The sequence below is a fragment of the Salvelinus namaycush genome, chromosome 20, assembly GCF_016432855.1.
Source record: "Salvelinus namaycush isolate Seneca chromosome 20, SaNama_1.0, whole genome shotgun sequence".
Taxonomy (NCBI): Eukaryota; Metazoa; Chordata; class Actinopteri; order Salmoniformes; family Salmonidae; genus Salvelinus; species Salvelinus namaycush.
Genome location: NC_052326.1, coordinates 27,820,655 through 27,839,639, shown reverse-complemented (window position 1 = coordinate 27,839,639; position 18,985 = coordinate 27,820,655). Strand labels below are relative to the sequence as shown.

The 18,985-nt window shown below is 43.3% G+C and overlaps 1 protein-coding gene across 2 annotated transcripts; it reads right to left on the bottom strand.

Moving 5' to 3' along the window:
* Positions 1-81: 81 nt before the first annotated feature.
* Positions 82-18,341, bottom strand: LOC120065186 (beta-1,4 N-acetylgalactosaminyltransferase 1-like). Of its 2 annotated transcripts, XM_039015972.1 has the most exons (12): positions 17,910-18,341; positions 10,499-10,591; positions 10,008-10,223; positions 9,687-9,863; positions 9,252-9,358; positions 7,128-7,165; positions 6,837-7,017; positions 6,608-6,700; positions 6,274-6,461; positions 5,871-6,011; positions 2,835-3,072; positions 82-2,218 (listed from the first exon to the last, which is right to left on the bottom strand). In XM_039015972.1, the coding sequence occupies exons 2-12, from the start codon at positions 10,543-10,545 to the stop codon at positions 2,001-2,003; spliced, it is 1,644 nt and encodes a 547-aa protein (XP_038871900.1). In that variant the 5' UTR covers positions 10,546-10,591; positions 17,910-18,341; the 3' UTR covers positions 82-2,000. The 2 variants fall into 2 exon arrangements, with proteins under 2 accessions (XP_038871900.1, XP_038871901.1); XM_039015973.1 differs by lacking the exon at positions 17,910-18,341 and having other exon boundaries at positions 10,008-10,277.
* Positions 18,342-18,985: the final 644 nt, after the last annotated feature.

Genomic DNA, 18,985 nt, shown 5'->3' with positions numbered 1-18,985 from the left:
TCATGCAGTGACCCATAAGTGGGAACCACTGCACCAGAACACCCTCTTAAATGTTGCCTAAAATAAACACAGTACCAATCATCAGCTGTATTTTTTATCAGAGACTTTATAATCATGTTTAAATAAAAACAGTCTGATAATGCAGAAGGTTGTCTTGATGATATTTTTCAGGTTGGAAAGACTCAGACCCGTGGTTCTAAGGTGAAGCAAGCAGAAAAATACAACCGCCATCATCATCAGTTGAACAATGGAAATCACTGTCCAAATCCCTTCAACTACTTAACTTCAGAGAGTGGAATTCAATCAAACCTGTCATTAAGCAGTGTCTTTGTTGACAAGCTACTGCCCCTACTCACATGCAGAACACTTCTCATTCTGTAAACGGGAAGCATCTGCTTGGGGAGTCTAGCTGGTATTAGTCATAGATTCCCATGGAAGAGGAGCTACGTCGCTGTGTAAATAGGCTACTGCAATCAGGGTTCAATTGAACTGATGAGATCTCACTTAGTGTTAAATATCCCCTTTCAGGAAAGACAAATCTAAATCTGGCATCACCCAAAATTGTATCTGTTTTAAAATATTCCTCTATTAAAAAAGGACAAAATAAAAAGTTATCTAATGTATCACTGGCACCTTGGGGTATTTCAAATGACTCAAAAAAACTATTTGTAGTTTGATTTTAGAAAACACTATTCTTATGCAAGGTTCCATCTAGTGGTCATGGCACACAATAACATGATGTGCTCCTGCTGTCAGGTTGCATGGCATAGGAACTGTAAGTATAAAATGTTTTGCTGCCTTGGTACTTCGGTGTGACTGTGACCCTTACTTTATCATTCATATCATCGCTCTATAATGTGTCATCCTAACATTGTGTCTCTCCAAACATTTCCTTTGGTGTTCTACTCATTCTTACAGCGTTTCAACTCTCTAAACTCAAACTGTGCCATTATTCTATTAGTGTGTGTTTATTTCTATGTAGAATTGATAAAGAAATAGAGAGACATGCACTTTGGTCAAACTAACCCTTCTGTTCGAGGTAGCATATGAAAATGCAATTAATCTCACCTCCCATTCAAATGCGTGCATGGATAGAAGCATTCCTTATTATGATGCTTGGAGTATAAAACAGAGTGGGATCGACTCTAGATAGACAGAATGCACTAGACCAGGTGAAACAGGGATATTATTCCTGGGTTAGATCCCAGATCAGATGGATGAGCATCATTCTCCTCAAGCATGGGCCAGTCAAGGGCGACACAGGTTTCAAACAAAATATATAATTCAACACCAAACCACCTGGGAAACCATTGGCACAGACACCCAGGGAGAATTAGCAACACATTTAGAGTCTTGAATGTGTTCATTGTCCGGGGTTGGAAAGGGAGCACCCATGCGTTGTGTCTCTGAAGGGGTTGTCACATGCTGAGAAGTGTCCTCTCTACTGAATGACTGTCAATCCCCATCCTCAGTCCCCCTAGGTCCCCACAATCCTCATTTGTCTGACCCATAGAGCTCAGTCCAGCTCAAACTGTATAGTGCAAAGGGAAGGACAGAGTACACAGAGTACACACACCTCTGATCTCTTCATAACAGTATGGAAACTCGTTCACCTCATTTAGTCCTGTGAGGGCGTAAGGCTAATTCAGCATGTCTTTGTTCTCTTTCCTCAACAAAAGGACTCGGTGGCAACTTGTCAGATAAGATTTGAGGCACAAAACGCATATATATCCCTTAAAATGATCTCAACCTTGAGTTTACAATCAAGAGTACACAACTGAAGAGAAATTATGATTAAGTTAATAGAAATGACAGCTTTGCTGTTTGAATGACAATCCATTGAGTGAAACAAGCAAGGTCGATTTTCAAGGGGATGTGTGTAATGTGGTTGTCTAAAGTCTTATCCGATTGGACACATCGGGCGAGAGCTTCTTTGGCAACTCAGAAAGAGCATGAATCTTGAACGAGAGGAGAAACGACAGGTTAACAAAACAGGGAATTTAATTGTGAGTCAAACACTGGAAGCGGTTCTTGAAATAGAGGAGGCCGTTTTTGGTGTGTGTGGCATCCGAGGAGGCTGGTGGGTAGCGGAACTTGGCATACGTCTTGTCACTCTCTGATTGGCTGACCCAGGGAAGCTTGATCTTGGTGGCGTGGTTGACGATGACATCATCACAGGATCCCACGTGAAGCGAGCCGAGGCCATCGATGAAAAACTCTGTGACAAGAACCAAGGGGTCAGAGCAAAAGGAAAGAGGTTAGTTTTTATGCTAAGGGAACTTAAAGTATCACACAATTTATATGTACAAACGCAACTAACAAACATTTGAGAAGAAGCTATTTCGTTCCCTTCTTGAGCTTTTTGATACATAATTAATTAATGACTATTCAGACTGGTTTTGAAGAACTGTTACCTATATCACTTTCTTCCAAATGTAGATGGTGCAGCTCAGGGGTTAAATTGTGAATTCGGACATGGAGGAGCCCTATTTGGAGGGTTTTGGATCAGGGTTGAGCCAGGATTGAACACAAGTTAAGCCAAGATTAGGGTTTAGGGTTTGGGTTATGCCAAGATTAGGGTTTGGGTTGAATCGGGTTGTGGACATGAAGCTAGGGTTAGGCTTAGGGACATGGCTAGGTTTGGGTATAAGATTGAATTGGGATGTGGACACAAAGCTAGGGTACTCTTATCCTACTTTCTATCCTACTCCTCTTTGGACTCATAAGGTGCAGGTGCAGGCTCCGCGTAGCACCGACTACATTTGACTACTGGTACAGCTGATGTTATGGACAGGCACACTCTGTGTGGTTCTGGGGTTTGGGTCTGTACTCACCCAGGTGGGCCACTCTGGCCAGACGGGGGTCAAAGCCCACTTGCTGGATTTTGTCTGTGCGGGCCAGGAAGAAGTTGATGACCCCGTCCGTGACTACGCAGTTTGGAAAGCCCTGGATGATGTGGTGGAAGCCCCTCCGCATATGCAAGCAGTCACCCTCCTCCTCCCCTGGCTCAATGGAGATGGTCTGCCTGTAGGTGGCAGTATAGCCAGTGGCCTCCCGCACTGCACCACCCACCTAAATCACACACACAGATACAAATGTGCATATAAAGAATGCATTGATTCTGATACACACACACACACACACAAAGAACATACAGTGCATTCGGAAAGTATTCAGATCCCTTGACTTTTTCCACATTTTGTTACGTTACAGCCTTATTCTAAAATTGATTAAATCGTTTTTTCCCCTCAATCTATATACAATACCGCATAATGTCAAAGCAAAAACAGGTTTAGACTATTTTGCTAATTTATTACAAATAAAAAAAATAGGTAAGTATTCAGACCCTCTACTCAGTACTTTGTTGAAGCACCTTTGGCAGTGATTAAAGCCTCGAGTCTTCTTGGGTATGACGCTACAAGCTTGGCACACCTGTATTTGGAGAGTTTCTCCCATTTTACTCTGCAGATCCTCTTATTCTCATGCTCTGTCAGGTTGGATGGGTTCGTTGCTGCACAGCTATTTTCATGTCTCTCCAGAGGTGTTCGATCAGGTTCAAGTCCGGGCTCTGGTTGGGCCACTCAAGGACATTCAGAGACCTGTCCCGATGCCACTCCTGCTGTGTGCTTAGGGTCGTTGTCCTGTTGGAAGTTGAATCTTCGCCCCTGTGTGAGGTCCTGAGCACTCTGGAGCAGGTTTTCATCAAAGAGCTCTCTATACTTTGCTCCGTTCATCTTTCCTTCGATCCTGACTAGTCTCCCAGTCCCCGTTGCTGAAAAACATCCCCACAGCATGATGCAGGCACCACCATGCTTGACCATAGGGATGGTGCCAGGTTTCTTCCAGACGTGACGCTTGGCATTCAGGTCAAAGAGTTCAATCTTGGTTTCATCAGAAAAAGCAGAGAATCTTGTTTCTCATTGTCTGAGAGTCCTTTTGGAAAATTCCAAGCGGGCTGTCATGTGCCATTTACTAAGGAGTGGTTTCTGTCTAGCCACTCTCCCATAAAGGCTTAATTGGTGGTGTGCTGCAGAGATGGTTGTCCTTCTGGAAGGTTCTCCCATCTCCACAGAGGAACTCTGGAGATCTGTCAGAGTGACCATTGGATTCTTGGTCACCTCCCTGACCAAGGCCTTTCTTCCCCGATTGCTCAGTTTGGCCTGGTGGCCAGCTCTAGGAAGAGTCTTGGTGGTTCCTAACTTCTTCCATTTAAGAATGATGGAGGCCACTGTATTCTTGGGGACCTTCAATGCTGCAGACATTTTTTGGTACCTTTCCCCAGATCTGTGCCTCGACACAAGGCTGTCTCGGCGCTCTACGGACAATTCCTTCAACCTCATTGCGTGATTTTTTTCTCTGACATGAACGGTCAACATTGGGACCTTATATAGACAGGTGTGTGCCTTTCCAAATCATGTCCAATCAATTGAATTTACCACAGGTGGACTCCAATCAAGTTGTAGAAACATCTCAAGGATGAACAATGGAAACAGGATGCACCTGAGCTCAATTTCGAGTCTCATAGCAAAGGGTCTGAATACTTATGTAAATAGGGGATTTCTGTTTATTTGTTTTTTAAATTTGAAATGTTTTATTTAATCAATTTTAGAAAAAGGCTGTAACGTAACAAAATGTGGAAAGTTTAGGGATCTGAATACTTTCTGAATGCACTGTATACCGTGTAAAAAAAAAACATTAGGGGTACTTCCAATTGTCTGACTGAAGTTGATATTGAGTGCATGCTGTAGTGATTTGATATACGAAATCAGAAGGAAACCGATGGAAACAGTTGGATCCTTGATCACGTCATCTTTCCAAAGGACACAATAAACAGACAAAACTAAAATAAGAACCAGAAAACCGAGAAGTTTCTCCGTCCCATGTTTGTCTGTCTGTGCTTTTGGGGTCCGAAGAAAGAAGGGATTCAAAGTGTCCAGCAGACCAGCTGCTGACATGTGTAACCCATAGACTCCCCTCTCAAGAGTAGGAGTCCCAGTCTATGGTACACAAGAGGTCTATTCTATTCCCAGAGCACACAGTAAGTCTCTGAGCGGGATTCAGGCTCCAGCCAAAACACCCTTCACCCTCAAACAGACACACACAGATCATTCATTACAAGCCTTATGTGTGGGTGTCAGCTTTTGTGGCTTTTGTGCTAGGATTGTGTGCATGTATGACGTGTGTGTGTGTCCATGCATCCATGCCTGCGTGTTTGTGTGAGTTTGTGCACACGCGCATGACTGATATTGCTGTGGTGTTCATGTATTACAGAGCAAGAATATGCCTGTACGGTTCAGTGAAGAAGAGAGGATGAGAACGGAAGAGTCTGTTGAGAGATTGCTTTCTTCTGTAAGTAGAAAACAAGGCCCGGGATTCAATCTTATCACGCTTGTAGACAATGCAGCTTTTAAAGGCAATGTTACTCCATTTGTGAGATGATAGACTGGATGTGGCTAGCAAGGAATGCCTCCTCATTTGTCATCTTCAGAAGACAGCTAACATAATTTATTTCAATACTCTTTTCATGATGTGCTGTAAATCAAAATTATTTTTAAACTTTAATTTAATAACTCATAATAAGTTGTGTCTGTCTGGCAAAATGACTGAAATGTTGATTATGTTTCCTCATGCTACCCAAGATGGAATGTGGTGAATTGTGTAGGTGCTGTTTTTGGCTCTGCAGAGTAAATCCCAGTGAGTAACCAATGTGTTCTGAGTCCAGAGAAAGCTTCTGAACTGGAGTCGACTGTTGCATAGAAAGTGGACCATTGTTGAATTATTGGTACTAACTATTAAAGTATTTGAACGATTTCATGTGATATTTGAACCCAGGTCTACAATACAGTATGGCAATGCCTGTGCCCCCTCACCAGGTCCAGGGTAGTCCTCTCCAGGACGTCCACCAGTTTCTCCAGCTTGGTGTTGGCCGTGAAGATGAAGTCATCGTCCACCCACAGCACATACTTGGTAGTCACCTGGGAAACGGCTAGGTTCCGTCCTGCAAACCAGCCCTAGTTGTTGTGACACAGAAGAGGATGTGGGAAAGAGGAAGCAGAAGCAGCGAAAGGACAACTAAGAAAATCAGACAGGACTTTTTCCACTGAACGAGTTTCCAAGACAGTTTCTTTCCAACTTTTTCACTTAAGGTCATCTGTCAAGGATCATTTAAGCAAACAATGTTAGTGTTAGACACATTTTTGACTTGACAGGTTCATGTACACTGTATCCCATCCCTTACTTGCAAATAGAGGCAGTAGGGTTTAAAAAAAATACCTTTCCAAATGGCATGATGTAATGTTCGATGTAGGGGCCAGAGACTGTCTTTGGGTTTTCACTGTCATCAGCTATTACTATGGTGACAGTGGAATAGTATTTTCGCACACTGTCGATGAGACCTTGGAGCTTGTCATAGCGCATGAAGGTTTTGGTTGCTATGGTAACAAGGGCACTGATGTTGTATTCTAGAAGGGGAACAGAGAGAGACAAAAAGTTAAGGTATTTGACATTACATACTGTACATTGATCTCAGATGCAATTTATTTTTATTTTTTGGGAAGTGTTGTGCGGTTGTGACAGATACAGTCAGCTGTTGTATTTGTTGACATACCCCCTTTGGGTCCCGTGTTGTAGAGTTTTGGAGTTACACCATGACGGACCTTGATAGTAAACATGGCTTGGTGACCCTCTGTCTCAAACTGCACTGAAAGACACAGCAAGAGTATTTCCAACCTCATTACCATAAATATTTTACAGATGTTATATGATAATTATTTGATCATGGACACAATACAGAAATAAGTAGTACACAGCAGAATGACAGGTGTGTCTAGCCTCACCTGTGTCTGCTGTACTAGGGTGGAACAGTGTGTTGGTATAGGTGACAAACTGTAGCTGCCGGTTCAAATTGGACAGCAGGCTGCTGGTCAGGGTCATGTGCATCTCCCCGTCACCTTTGACCTTTACCCCCTCAACCTCCGCTGCCACGTTTAACGTTCCCAGGGTAGAGGTGAAGTTGACCTGAGAAAGAAAAAAAATTAAGAGGGAGACAGAACAAAGAAGACAAGGACCAGACAGATGGAATAGTATTGGAAATAATAACTCAAACCAAATGTTATTGGTCTACTTACTGTGTACAGCTCTTTGGGATGGTCTTGTACTGCAAGTCCTGAAAACATATGACGTCAATTTACTGGCATATTTGATGAAGGTGTTGGATGTTTATCCAATCCAAATTCACCACATCAATTGTCAGCTGAAGTAAACACTATTTCTCTGTTGTGCAACAAAACACTATTCTCTGCTCTAAAACAGCCATACAGTGCAGTAGGTTATCATGGTAGTAATGGTATAGATAGTAGCTGTCAGTGGTTGCAATAATAGTACTAACACCGTAGTAATAATAGTATTAGATTGTTAGAACACCTATTGTCTGTCACGTTAAAAGACAATGAGTTTTACCTCCAAATACCCTGATGAAGATTGATTGAGACCAAAACGTTGGTGAATAAGATCAGCATCAAGATTACCGGTGTGCTGGGGTTTTTCAAATTTTTAACATTGTTGTAATAGGACAGTCTCCCTGGATTGGTAACTTGATAAAATTACACTTGTCTTTGTATTCTTGCCCTATTTTGCCAGGTTTCCTGATGAAGGTCGGCTGACTGAAAGCTCAGACACAATTAAAGAAATTTGCATCTGACTAGAAGTGTGCAGAGACTTGTTCCTGTTTCTCCAGTTTTGCCTTTTGGCTCCAGCATCTTCACTAATCAGCTCTGGGTGAGCAGTGGATTTTGCCTATCGCCAGGTTTCCATTACAAATTAGGTTTTAAATATCAAGGGACCTACAGTCCATTCGGAAAGTATTCAGACGCCTTCTCTTTTTCCACATTTTGTTACGTTACAGCCTTATTCTAAAATGGATTATCAATCTACACACAATATCCCACAACGACAAAGTGAAAACAGGGTTGTAGACATTCTTGCTAATTTATAAAAAAAAAAAAATACCATGTATTCAGACACTTTGCTATGAGACTTGAAATTGAGCTCAGGTGCATCCTGTTTCCATTGATCATCCTTGAGATGTTTCTACAATTTAACTGAATTTACCACAGGTGGACTCCAATCAATTGGACATGATTTGGAAAGGCACACACCTGTCTATAAGGTCCCACAGTTGACAGTGCATGTCAGACCAAAAACCAAGCCATGAGGTAGAAGGAATTGTCCGTAAAGCTCCGAGACAGGATTGTGTCGAGGCACAGATCTGGGGAAGGGTACCAAAACATTTCTGCAGTATTGAAGGTCCCCAAGAACACAGTGGGCTCCCTCATTCTTAAATGGAATAAGTTTGGAACCACCAAAACTCTTCCTAGAGTTGGCCGCCCGGCCAAACTGAGCATCGGGACGTGACCAAGAACCCGATGATCACTCTGATAGAGCTCCAGAGATGGGAGAACCTTCCAGAAGGACAACCATCTCTGCAGCACTCCACCAATCAAGTCTTATGGTAGTGGCCAAACAGAAGCTACTCCTCAGTAAAAGGCACATGACAGCCCGCAGGGAGTTTGCCAAAAGAAACCTAAAGACTCTCAGACCATGAGAAACAAGATTCTCTGGTCTGATGAAACCAAGATTGAATTCTTTGGCTTGAATGCCAAGCGTTAAATCTGGAGGAAACCTGGCACCATCCTGACGGTGAAGCATGGTGGTGGCAGCATCATGCTGTGGGGATGTTTTTCAGCGGCAGGGACTGGGAGACTAGTCAGGATTGAGGGAAAGATGAACAGAGCAAAGTACAGAGAGATCCTTGATGAAAACCTGCTCCAGAGTACTCAGGACCTCAGACTGGGGTGACGATTCACTTTCCAACAGAACAACGACCATAAGCACAGAGCCAAGACAACGCAGGAGTGGCTTCGGGACAAGTCTCTGAATGTCCTTGAGTGGCCCAGCCAGAACCTGGACTTGAACCCAATCAAACATCTCTGGAGAGACCTGAAAATAGCTGTGCAGCGACGCTCCCCATCCAACCTGACAGAACATTCCGTTTTTTTACATTTCTAAAAACCTGTTTTTGCTTTGTCATTATGGGGTATTGTGTGTAGATTGATTAGATTTGTATTTATTTAATCCATTCTAGAATAAGGCTGTAACGTAACAAAATGTGGAAATGGTCAAGGGGTCTGAATACTTTCCGAATGCAATGTATGTCAAGGTAAAATTAAACTAATCTCTGTTATGGGTCAGACCTGGGATGAGGATGGTTTTGAGCGGCCGTACTTCCATCCCCTGTGTTGGGTACTGCAGAGGATTGTTGGCCTCGGCCACGATGAGCATATCTGCAGGAGTCTGAGACCTGTAGGGGGCAGATACACACCAGTTTAATAATCAGTACTCAAAGCTATTACAGCTAGACTAAAGCCTCATGAACCCTATTTGGCCTACATGTAAAAAAAAAAAATTAAAAAAATGGGGTAATGTTCAGCCTAACCCAATGACATCATCTCGTTCGTTCAAAAGACCTACAGCAAGTTTAACCTAAACCTAAAAATTTCAAAGCTTGGTATTTAATCACATGAAATGACAAACACAGCAACTTCCCCTAGGGTAAGGACTACCTACAATAATATATGGGAAGTCCTTCCCTTTCAGTTCTGTGCTGGTGTACAGTGCTTTGCTCTCACCTCATCTGGAAGCCCTGGTACTCCTTGGCCCTTCGTTTCTTCATCTCTTCCAGCTCAGAAGCCTCAAATGCAGTGTGCATGGGGTGGGCTGACACCCGGGGGAACAGCAGCTGGGCAAAGGGCAGGTTCATGCCCCCACTCTCACCTTCACACACACACCCGTTACGTGCCAACAGACTGGAGACAGACGAAAGGGATGATAGGACTTCATCAATCAAATGACAATGAAACATGATTTCCACCACATCATCAGCTTATTGAATCAGAATATCAAAGAGAAAAAAATATATATAATTCAAAGGCCTTATATCAAATACTGACCCTGCAATACTCTCCTTCACGCGATAGGGGATGTTGGCAGATCTGTGGTCTGGTTCTGGGAACCTCTCCTCCAGGTGCCTCTCTACTGCAGGCCCTGGTCTCTGCCAGACATCCACGGTGGTGTAGGCCCGGGTGGGCCAGGAATGGAGGAGGGCCACCACCAACACCACAGATGCCACAATGGCCAACAACACTGTCTTCCTTAAGGAACGCATCCTAAAAACGGTCACAGCACACAAGGACAAACAGGAGACGTGCTGCGGTCACCACCTGCTTGGGCGGCGAAGCAAAAGTCCAACATTTTGTGACCATATCTGAGGTGACAAGATTAGCCTAATTGCTGGATGAATTGAACGATGCCATGATCGGTTATCTTCAGCTACAGTAAATGGCAGCTTACAGTATCACATGAAATCTGATTTAACACTTTCTAAACAACAGAAAAAAACATGTCTGGCATCCATTACAGTAAAAGAGAGTTGGTATCATACCCTACTGCCTGTATCCACTCAGAGAGAAGACGTCTCCTGTCGGCCATTGGATCCCCCAAAATCCCATAACGAACAGCTAAGGACTTTCCCCATCTGTAAACAATAACACACAAGTTATGTTTATTCAGTAGGATACCGGAGGTAACTTCTAATTTCCAAGGGCACGGTATTAATGGACCAGTGACAAATGTGAATATTGGTTGTAGTGGCTTCCTTTCCTCTTTACCATAGCCACTGCCCAAGCCTGAAGCGGGGTTGTTTCGTACGCATACAGTCCACACTCAAGGTTTCCAAACGGCCAAACATTCAATGACATCCAGGGATATGGTGCAACAAAAAATTTTATTCTCATATCTAACAAAAAAATTATTATCCAATCAACTTAAAGCTTAGATTACTTGATATGGAAAATACATAATAGGACATGTCTGTATGCATGTCTGTATGGTCAAAAAACTATACCGCTCCAGCGTCTAGCAAGGACTCCCTCCCCCGAAGGCCCAACTTTCTGCCTTTATACTAACACATTTAACACAGTACAATGAATGGGCAAGAGGGGTGGGGGCAAAAACTGAGTTACACTAACAACAAATTAATACATCTCAATCAGGTAAATATAAATCATAAAAGGTACGTACCTAATATTTTCATCATATACATTAATATTAATATATTTACACAAATGTACATGGAGCTCAGTATGTTCAGTCTTTTATACAAATATGTCCAAATCGGCTCTAACATACCGGCCCCTAATTGTTCACTGCACTGAATGCACAACAATTACTCAATATTCAAACGTAGAGCCAATACACAAAACATTCTATACCAGAGCACTATTACAGTTCATAGCTATATACAAATATACAAGGTGCCATATAGGAAAATAGTCCATAGATCTCAGTCTGAGTTGAAGTATAAAGGTGTTCAACTTCCAAAAATGTCAAGAGTTTGGCATCCAAAAATGTACGACATCAACGAATCAGAGGTGCACGTGATTCAAAGATGGAGCACTGTGTGTGTGTGTCACTCCATCGCCTCGAGGAGCAGACAGAGTTTATTGATAGGTCTCTGTAAGATATTGGTCTTAGTCTTAACCATGACACTCCGGACAAGACCTTTGGCCCCTGGCAAAGCCTTCACCACACGCCCCATTAGCCAAGAGTTCCTTGGGGCGGTGTCATCGACGATGACCACAAGGTCACCAGGACTGAAGTTTCTCTTAGTTTTGTTCCACTCCTGCATAAGTGGAAGATACTCCCTGATCCATCTCTTCCAGAAGAGGTCAGTGATATATTGTACTTGCTTCCATCTCCTTCGTGAGTATAGGTCGCTTCTCTGGAATAGTCCTGGTAGCAGGACTGGCTTTGCTTTCAGATGAAGCAGATGGTTTGGAGTCAGGGGTTCTAGATCATTAGGGTCATTTGTTACAGTAGTGATTGGTCTGTCGTTCATAATCGCCTCAACTTCACACAAGGCTGTCTGCAAAGCCTCATCATCCAGTACTTGCTCTTTAAGGACGGAATAAAGGATATTTTTCACCAGTCGGATCAACCTCTCCCATACCCCCCCATGGTGGGCTCCAGAGGGAGGGTTGAATGACCATGTCACTCCTTCCTTCAGTAATTAATTTTGAATCTTGTTGTGATCCAGCTCTTTCAGAGCTTCTCCTAGCTCTCTGTGTGTTCCAACAAAGTTGGTGCCATTGTCTGTTCTGATACTTGTTACTGGGCACCTTCGACAGATGAACCTGCGCAGGGCATTGATGCAGGAATCAGTATCCAGATAACTAGCAACTTCTAGATGGACAGCTCGACTCACAAGGCAAGTAAAGATCACACCATACCGCTTCACATGAACGCGGCCTCGCTTCACCTCTATGGGGCCGAAGTAATCTATGCCCACATGGGTGAAAGGCGGCAAATCAGGTGACACCCGATCTTGTGGAAGGTCAGCCATCTTCTGTTCTCCAACTCTAGCTTGCATCCGCCTGCAGAAGACACAGCTCTTAAGGATCTTCCTTGCTAAGGAGTTGGCACAGGGTATCCAATATCGCTGGTGAAGTCTAGAAAGCATGTGACCTCTCCCAGAGTGGCCAACCTGCTCATGGATGTGGAGTAAGATCAGTCTGGAGATGTAGGAGTCTTTGGGCAGGATCACAGGATTCTTTAGTTCCGTAGGCATAGCAGCTTTGCTTAACCTTCCTCCTACTCTCAGAATGCCATTGTCAACAATTGGATCAAGCTTACAGATTGAGCCGCTTCTCTTGGCACATTGTTTTTCTTTTACAACAAGTGCAATTTCTTGTTTAAAGTGCTGTCATTGCTCAAATCGAATGATGACCTTTTCTGCTTCATCTAGGTCATCTACAGACAGACTTTCTTTTCCAAACGTCAGTTTGAACTTGTCAATTTGTTCCTTCAGTGAGTTTGTCAGACTCTGATCTGATCCTGGATCAGTTTGTGTGAGAATTTTCCTTTTCTGGCTTAACTGTAGAAGAAGTCTCTTCAGTTTCAGCATCCAGGCAACTGCTTTCTTCAAGCTGTTCCATGTTGAATAGTTCTCAATCAGTTTGCTGGTCGGACTCTTTTCTTCCACACATGTACTGTTTACGATGACGTCTTTTCTCACCTCTGGATCATCCGGAGGGATGAAGCCAAGCTCCTCGGGGACTTTTGGCCATTGTGTTTCTGTTTCCTCCAGGAATTCTGGTCCTTTGCGCCATCTCTTTGAGTTCAGAAAAGTTTCAACATGTAATCCTCTTGAGGCATCATCGGCTGGGTTGTGTTTGGAGTTCAAATACCTCCACTGTTTTGCTTTCGATGGGTCACGGATCATAGCAACCCTATTAGCCACAAAAGTATAGAATCTCTTGGTATCGTTGCGGATGTATTTTAGCACAGACTAGCTGTCTGTCCAGAAAGTTGACTCAAGTTCAATCTGGAGCTCCAACCTTAACATCCTGTCCACTCGCACTGCCAGTGTTGCTGCAGCAAGTTCCAGTCTGGGGATCGTCATCTGCTTGAGTGGAGTCACCCTTGATTTCCCCAGTATGAATGCGATGTGGACCTTTTCCATACCGTTTGTGAACCTAAGGTAGCTTGCCGTGCCATAACCTTGTTCACTTGCATCACCGAAGTGATGCAGCTGTGCGGTCTTGACCAAAGTTCTCAGGCATCATACACCTGTCGATCTGGAATCTGGAGAGCTGGTCCAGCTCTGAGAGCCATCTCTTCCATGAAATAGAGTGTTCTTCAGGGATGACTTCATCCCATCCACACTTTAGCTTGCAGAGCACTTGAAGAATTTGCTTTGCCTTTAATACGAATGGGGCGAGGAAACCTAATAGATCATAAATAGAGCTGACAGTTGAGAGAATACCTCTTCTTGTAAGGGGTCTGTTCTTGACAGTGACTTGGAAGGTAAACATCACTTTCAATGTTCCATCGGATTCCAAGTGCTCTTTCAACAGGCAGCATTTCTCTGTCCAGGTCCAGTTCTTTTATCTGCTTGGCTTTGTGTTCATCAGGGATAGAAGCCAGCACAGTGCGGCTGTTGCTGACCCACTTGGTCAACTGGAACCCATCCTGAGAGCACACATCCCTGAGGTTTTTTGTGAGAGCTATGGCTTGTTCTTCTGTGGCCACTGACTTGAGGCAGTCATCAACATAGAAGTTGGACTTGACTGTTTGAATCACCTCTTCATCGTACCTCTCACAGTTGTCTTCTGCAGTCTTTCACAGTGCAAAGTTTGCACAACTTGGAGAGGATATAGCACCGAAAAAGATGTACCGTCATTCTGTACTCCTCCAATCTTTTGTTAGTATCACCGTCCGGCCACCATAGGAATCGCAGGAAGTCTAAGTAATCTTCATGGACACGTACTTGATGGAACATTCCTTCGATGTCTGCCATCATGGCAATGTGCTCTTGCCGAAATCTTAGCAAGACTCCTATAAGCGTGTTTGCCAGGTCAGGGCCTTGAAGGAGTTCACTGTTAAGAGATGTACCTTTATAGGATGATGAACAGTCAAACACCACTCGTATCGTTGCTTTGCGCTTATGGTGAACGCCATGGTGTGGTATGTACCATACCTTGCCTTTCTCTGAGGAGCTGTTCTTGTGGTACCTTCTCGGCGTAACCTTTTGTTATCATCTCTTCCATGAAGCCTTTGTACTCTGCAGCGTAACCTTTGTCCTTCTTGAACTTCCTGATAATATTTAGAGCCAGCTTCTTTGCCATGTCACGATTGATTGGCAGGACTACATCTTTGTTGCAAAAGGGCAACGGTAAGTAGTAGTGATGGTCTTTGAGGGTTATGGAGCTTGATACGATCTCCATAAACCTACGATCCTCAGCTGACATCTCACTTTTCTCTTCATACTCTCTCTCAGGGATGTCATGGTTGTACTGATTTACAAGAAGAACCCCCAGGTCGGCCATTGAGATACGATTGGCCATCACCGTAGGACGCCCAGATTCTTCTGCCATGGTACAACTGTTAAGAGGACCGTTCATCACCCATCCAAAGAGGGTTTTCACTGCATACGGTCCGTTGCCTTGGCTATTTATGATTTGCCAGGGTTCCATTGCCTTTGGAGCATTTACGCCAATCAGGAGTTCGACGTCGGCATCAATCTCCTTCAACTGAACCTCTTTCAGGTATGGCCACCTTTTGAGATCTTTCTGAGTGGGAAGATTCTCTCTTGTCACTGGGATCTTATTTTGGGTGTAGACCTTTGGTAATGCAAGAAATGTGTCACCTTCCACATTGCCAATCTCTAATCCAGATATCTCAAAGCTCTTGGTAGGACTCTCCTGCCCCATTGTGCGTAGCAGAATTTCAGTCTCACTGCCTTTAGCTTGCAACTGCCTCATGAGTCTCTCCGTAAAAAATGTTGCTGAGCTACCAGAATCGAGAAACGCATAGGTTAACACAGACTTGCTTCCATTTGCCACCTTTACTTGAACTGGCACAATTGCAAGTGCACAATCTGTACGGCCCCGGTATCTTCACCAGCTTCCAGTGAAACAAGAGCACTGCTGACAGTCTCCTCCCGCTTTACTGCTACACCACTCATATCTGCCTTTTGAGATCTAAATCTCTCTCCTCCTTCAATGTGCAGGATAGTGGGGTGCTTTCTTTGACAACTCTGACAGGTCATCCTTCTGTTACATTCTCTGCTTAAGTGTCCTCTCATCAAACAGCCAAAACAAAGGCCTTTTGATCCCAGAAACTCAACCTTGAATTTGTGTGGCTGTGCCTTCACCTGTTGGCAGTTGACCAATAAATGCTCACCAGCAAAAAATATACATGAGATACTAGGAGCATCAGAAGGGTAGGTGCCTGGTCTCTTTACTTTGAATGTTTGTTCTTTTAGAGGTTTTTCAGAGTCACAATCTGCCACTACAGCTACTGCAGTGGCAAAGCTGCTTCCCCTACTCTTGGACTTGAACTGCTGTTTAAAGTCAGCTTCTGTTTAGGTTTTTAAAAACGTGTTGGTCAGGGGATCTTGAATATCTCCATACAACGGATCCTGCAGTATTTTGGCCTGTTTTTCCATGAACGTCACCAGGTCACTGAACTGGGCCCTCAGGTGACTTCTCTCTATAATATCACATGCCGTAGACCTCCATTTTTCCCTTAGTTTGTAGGGAAATTTTGACATGATCAACTTTATGTTGGAGGGAAGATTAAGCTCTTCCATGTTCTGTAGGTCTTGCATAGCGTTACAGCAACCTCTTAGAGTGCATAACCACCCAGTCCCTTTCCATCATCTGGTTTGATGTTTGTCCAGTTCCAAGCCTTTTCCATGTAAGCAGTGGTGACTTTGATTTCATTGCCAAAGTGTTCCTTTAACAACCTCTTAGCCTCTGCATAGCCTCTTCTGGCTTCCATATGCAGACAACTAGGGACCAGATCCTTGGGCTGCCCAGAGGTGTACTGTTCCAGGTAATAGAGCCTATCCTGGTGACTGCTTGTCTTATCTTCTATACCATGCTCAAATGCACGCATGAATGGCCTAAAGTTTAGAGGATCACCGTCAAACATAGGCATCTCCCTAACAGGGAGTTTGGCTTGTTTGTGCTGTAGTACAAGGAGGTCAGCAATTTCATTCTATCTTTGCATGACAGTAGAGGGGTTATCATGGCTGGTATTATGGCTGATACCCACAGTGTTGATTCTGTGTTGATTGCTAGACCTTGCTGTTGGCTGCTGAAGGGTGTGGTTTATGACTGTTTTCTGAATAGGTTTTGATGGCTTTGTGGTCGGTTGTTGTAAAACTCTTTGTAGTGGGGTCTTTGGAACTGCACCTAATGCAGCAAACTCAACAGGTGATGGTTCAGGTTCCTCATAGACCTCTGGTTCCTGTTTCTCAAAATAAGAGTTCATTCCATCTTCTTGGCTTAGTATGTGGGCTGCCACAGAATGGGATTGAGAAGTTGACTCCGTACTCTCCAGGACCTTGAGTTTGGCATTATATGCTGCTATGTCCGTTTCCAGTGCCATTTTTTCCATCCTAACATTCAGTTGAGCTTTCTGTTGTTCCAGTTGAGCTTTCTCCAGTTCCAATGCATGCTTGTCCTGTAATGATGCTTGGCGAGCTAGTAGAGCTGCTCATTCTGCCTCAGCTTTAAGGCGTGCAGAGGACACTGAGGAAGCAGTCTTAGAATACTTTGTTTTACTTGATATTTTTGACACATTGGAAATGCTGTCGTGTGGTTCAATGAGCGTTTGTGGCTCAATTTCAGCCTTTTTCCATATTTCCACCTCTTTCAGGAAATGTTCATAAGTTCTCATTCTTGGTTGATAATAGTTAATGCTCTCCTGTTCCTCCTCTGTGACCAGCTCTAGCACAGATTCATGAGCATTCTTAAAGTCATTGAGAACAGCATCAAATGCTTCAAGACTCTCATTCACAGTTGCAATGTTTCCTCCATCAACAAGAATAACTTTTATTTCATTAATTTTGCGTGTACACACTCCAAGTTAGCCTCTCCGGGCTGCATAGAGTGCTTTAATGCTTTAAAACACAGTGATCCATTTCAGCAAATTGATCCATTTTGAATTGCACATGTGCAAGTTAGGCATTTTAGATGCGTTTTAAACATTTCATCCCGTTGTAAGTTTTGTCCCTTTAATGAAGTTAACACGCAGTATCTTTAGATCCTTAAATTGCATTCGTTGCGTTGATGCATTGCATTTCCACGATAGGCCAAATATAAGACATATGATTAGGCTACATTGTGCATAGGATCTGTGTTTCCCAAACTTAAACTTCTTCATTGTTTTCACAACGCTGTGTTTTGAATTCCATTCCCAAATGTATCAAACATTCCAATTATAAGCACATTTGCGCTTTACCTAATATGCATGATCAAACGATCGCATTGAACAGGGTTACTCACGGCTGGCGAAATCTAGGAGTTCAAATCCTACCAAGCGAGCTGTCCTTATGGTTCGAATGCAATTACAAATAGAACAAAATCCAGCGTGTGTCCGAACCGGAGATTTCCTTCCAATAGTAATCCTTCACGGAGTTTGACTTGATTGTAGTGGCTTCCTTTCCTCTTTACCATAGCCACTGCCCAAGCCTGAAGCGGGGTTGTTTCGTACGCATACAGTCCACACTCAAGGTTTCCAAACGGCCAAACATTGTGACATCCAGGGATATGGTGCAACAATTTTTTTTATTGATCTTATATCTAACAAAAAAAAAATTATCCAATCAACTTAAAGCATAGATTACTTGATATGGAAAATACATAATATGACATGTATGTCTGTATGGTCAAAAAAACTATACAGCTCCCGCGTCTAGCAAGGACTCCCTCCCCCGAAGGCCCAACTTCCTGCCTGTATCCTAACACATTTAACACAGTACAATGAATGGGCAAGAGGGGTGGGGGCAAAAACTGAGTTACACTAACAACAAATTAATACATCTCAATCAGGTAAATATAAATCATAAAAGGTACGTACCTAATATTTTCATCATATACATTCATATTTAATATAATTACACAAATGTACATGGAGCTCAGTATGTTCAGTCTTTTATACAAATATGTCCAAATCGGCTGTAACAGGTAAAAATAATAGATCTAGAGGGGAGGAAACTGCGACATGCAGGTACAGCAAAGGTAAGGATGTTTAGCAGATATGATGGCCTTTCATGATGGAGCTGTTAAATGAATGGTAGTGATGACGGTTGTGTTAACAGCAGATAAATGCTGAGCAAAGTCTAGAGGGAAAGAAGGCTCTATTTAAGTACGACAATGAGAGCCAAGGGAGATAACAAACTTGTCTGGTTGGTGATTTGTTTCATGATAATTCCCAGTGTTAAGATAATCAAACAATTCTATTGACTCAGTTTTAAAGCAGGCACGTGAGATCGCTCAAGGTTGTAGTAAGTTCAGTAAACTATCACCTTCCTTTGGAATATGCATCTTCTGTAGCGACATTCCACTTCTGACACAATTGC

Excerpts from the sequence above, each read along its gene's own strand:
- LOC120065186 (XM_039015972.1), bottom strand. The coding sequence starts at position 10,545 with ATGGCCGACAGGAGACGTCTTCTCTCTGAGTGGATACAGGCAGTAGG. Across the intron at positions 7,018-7,127 it reads ATCCCAAAGAGCTGTACACA|GTCAACTTCACCTCTACCCT; the intron begins GTAAGTAGACCA and ends TTTCTTTCTCAG. Across the intron at positions 6,701-6,836 it reads CCCTAGTACAGCAGACACAG|TGCAGTTTGAGACAGAGGGT; the intron begins GTGAGGCTAGAC and ends TGTGTCTTTCAG.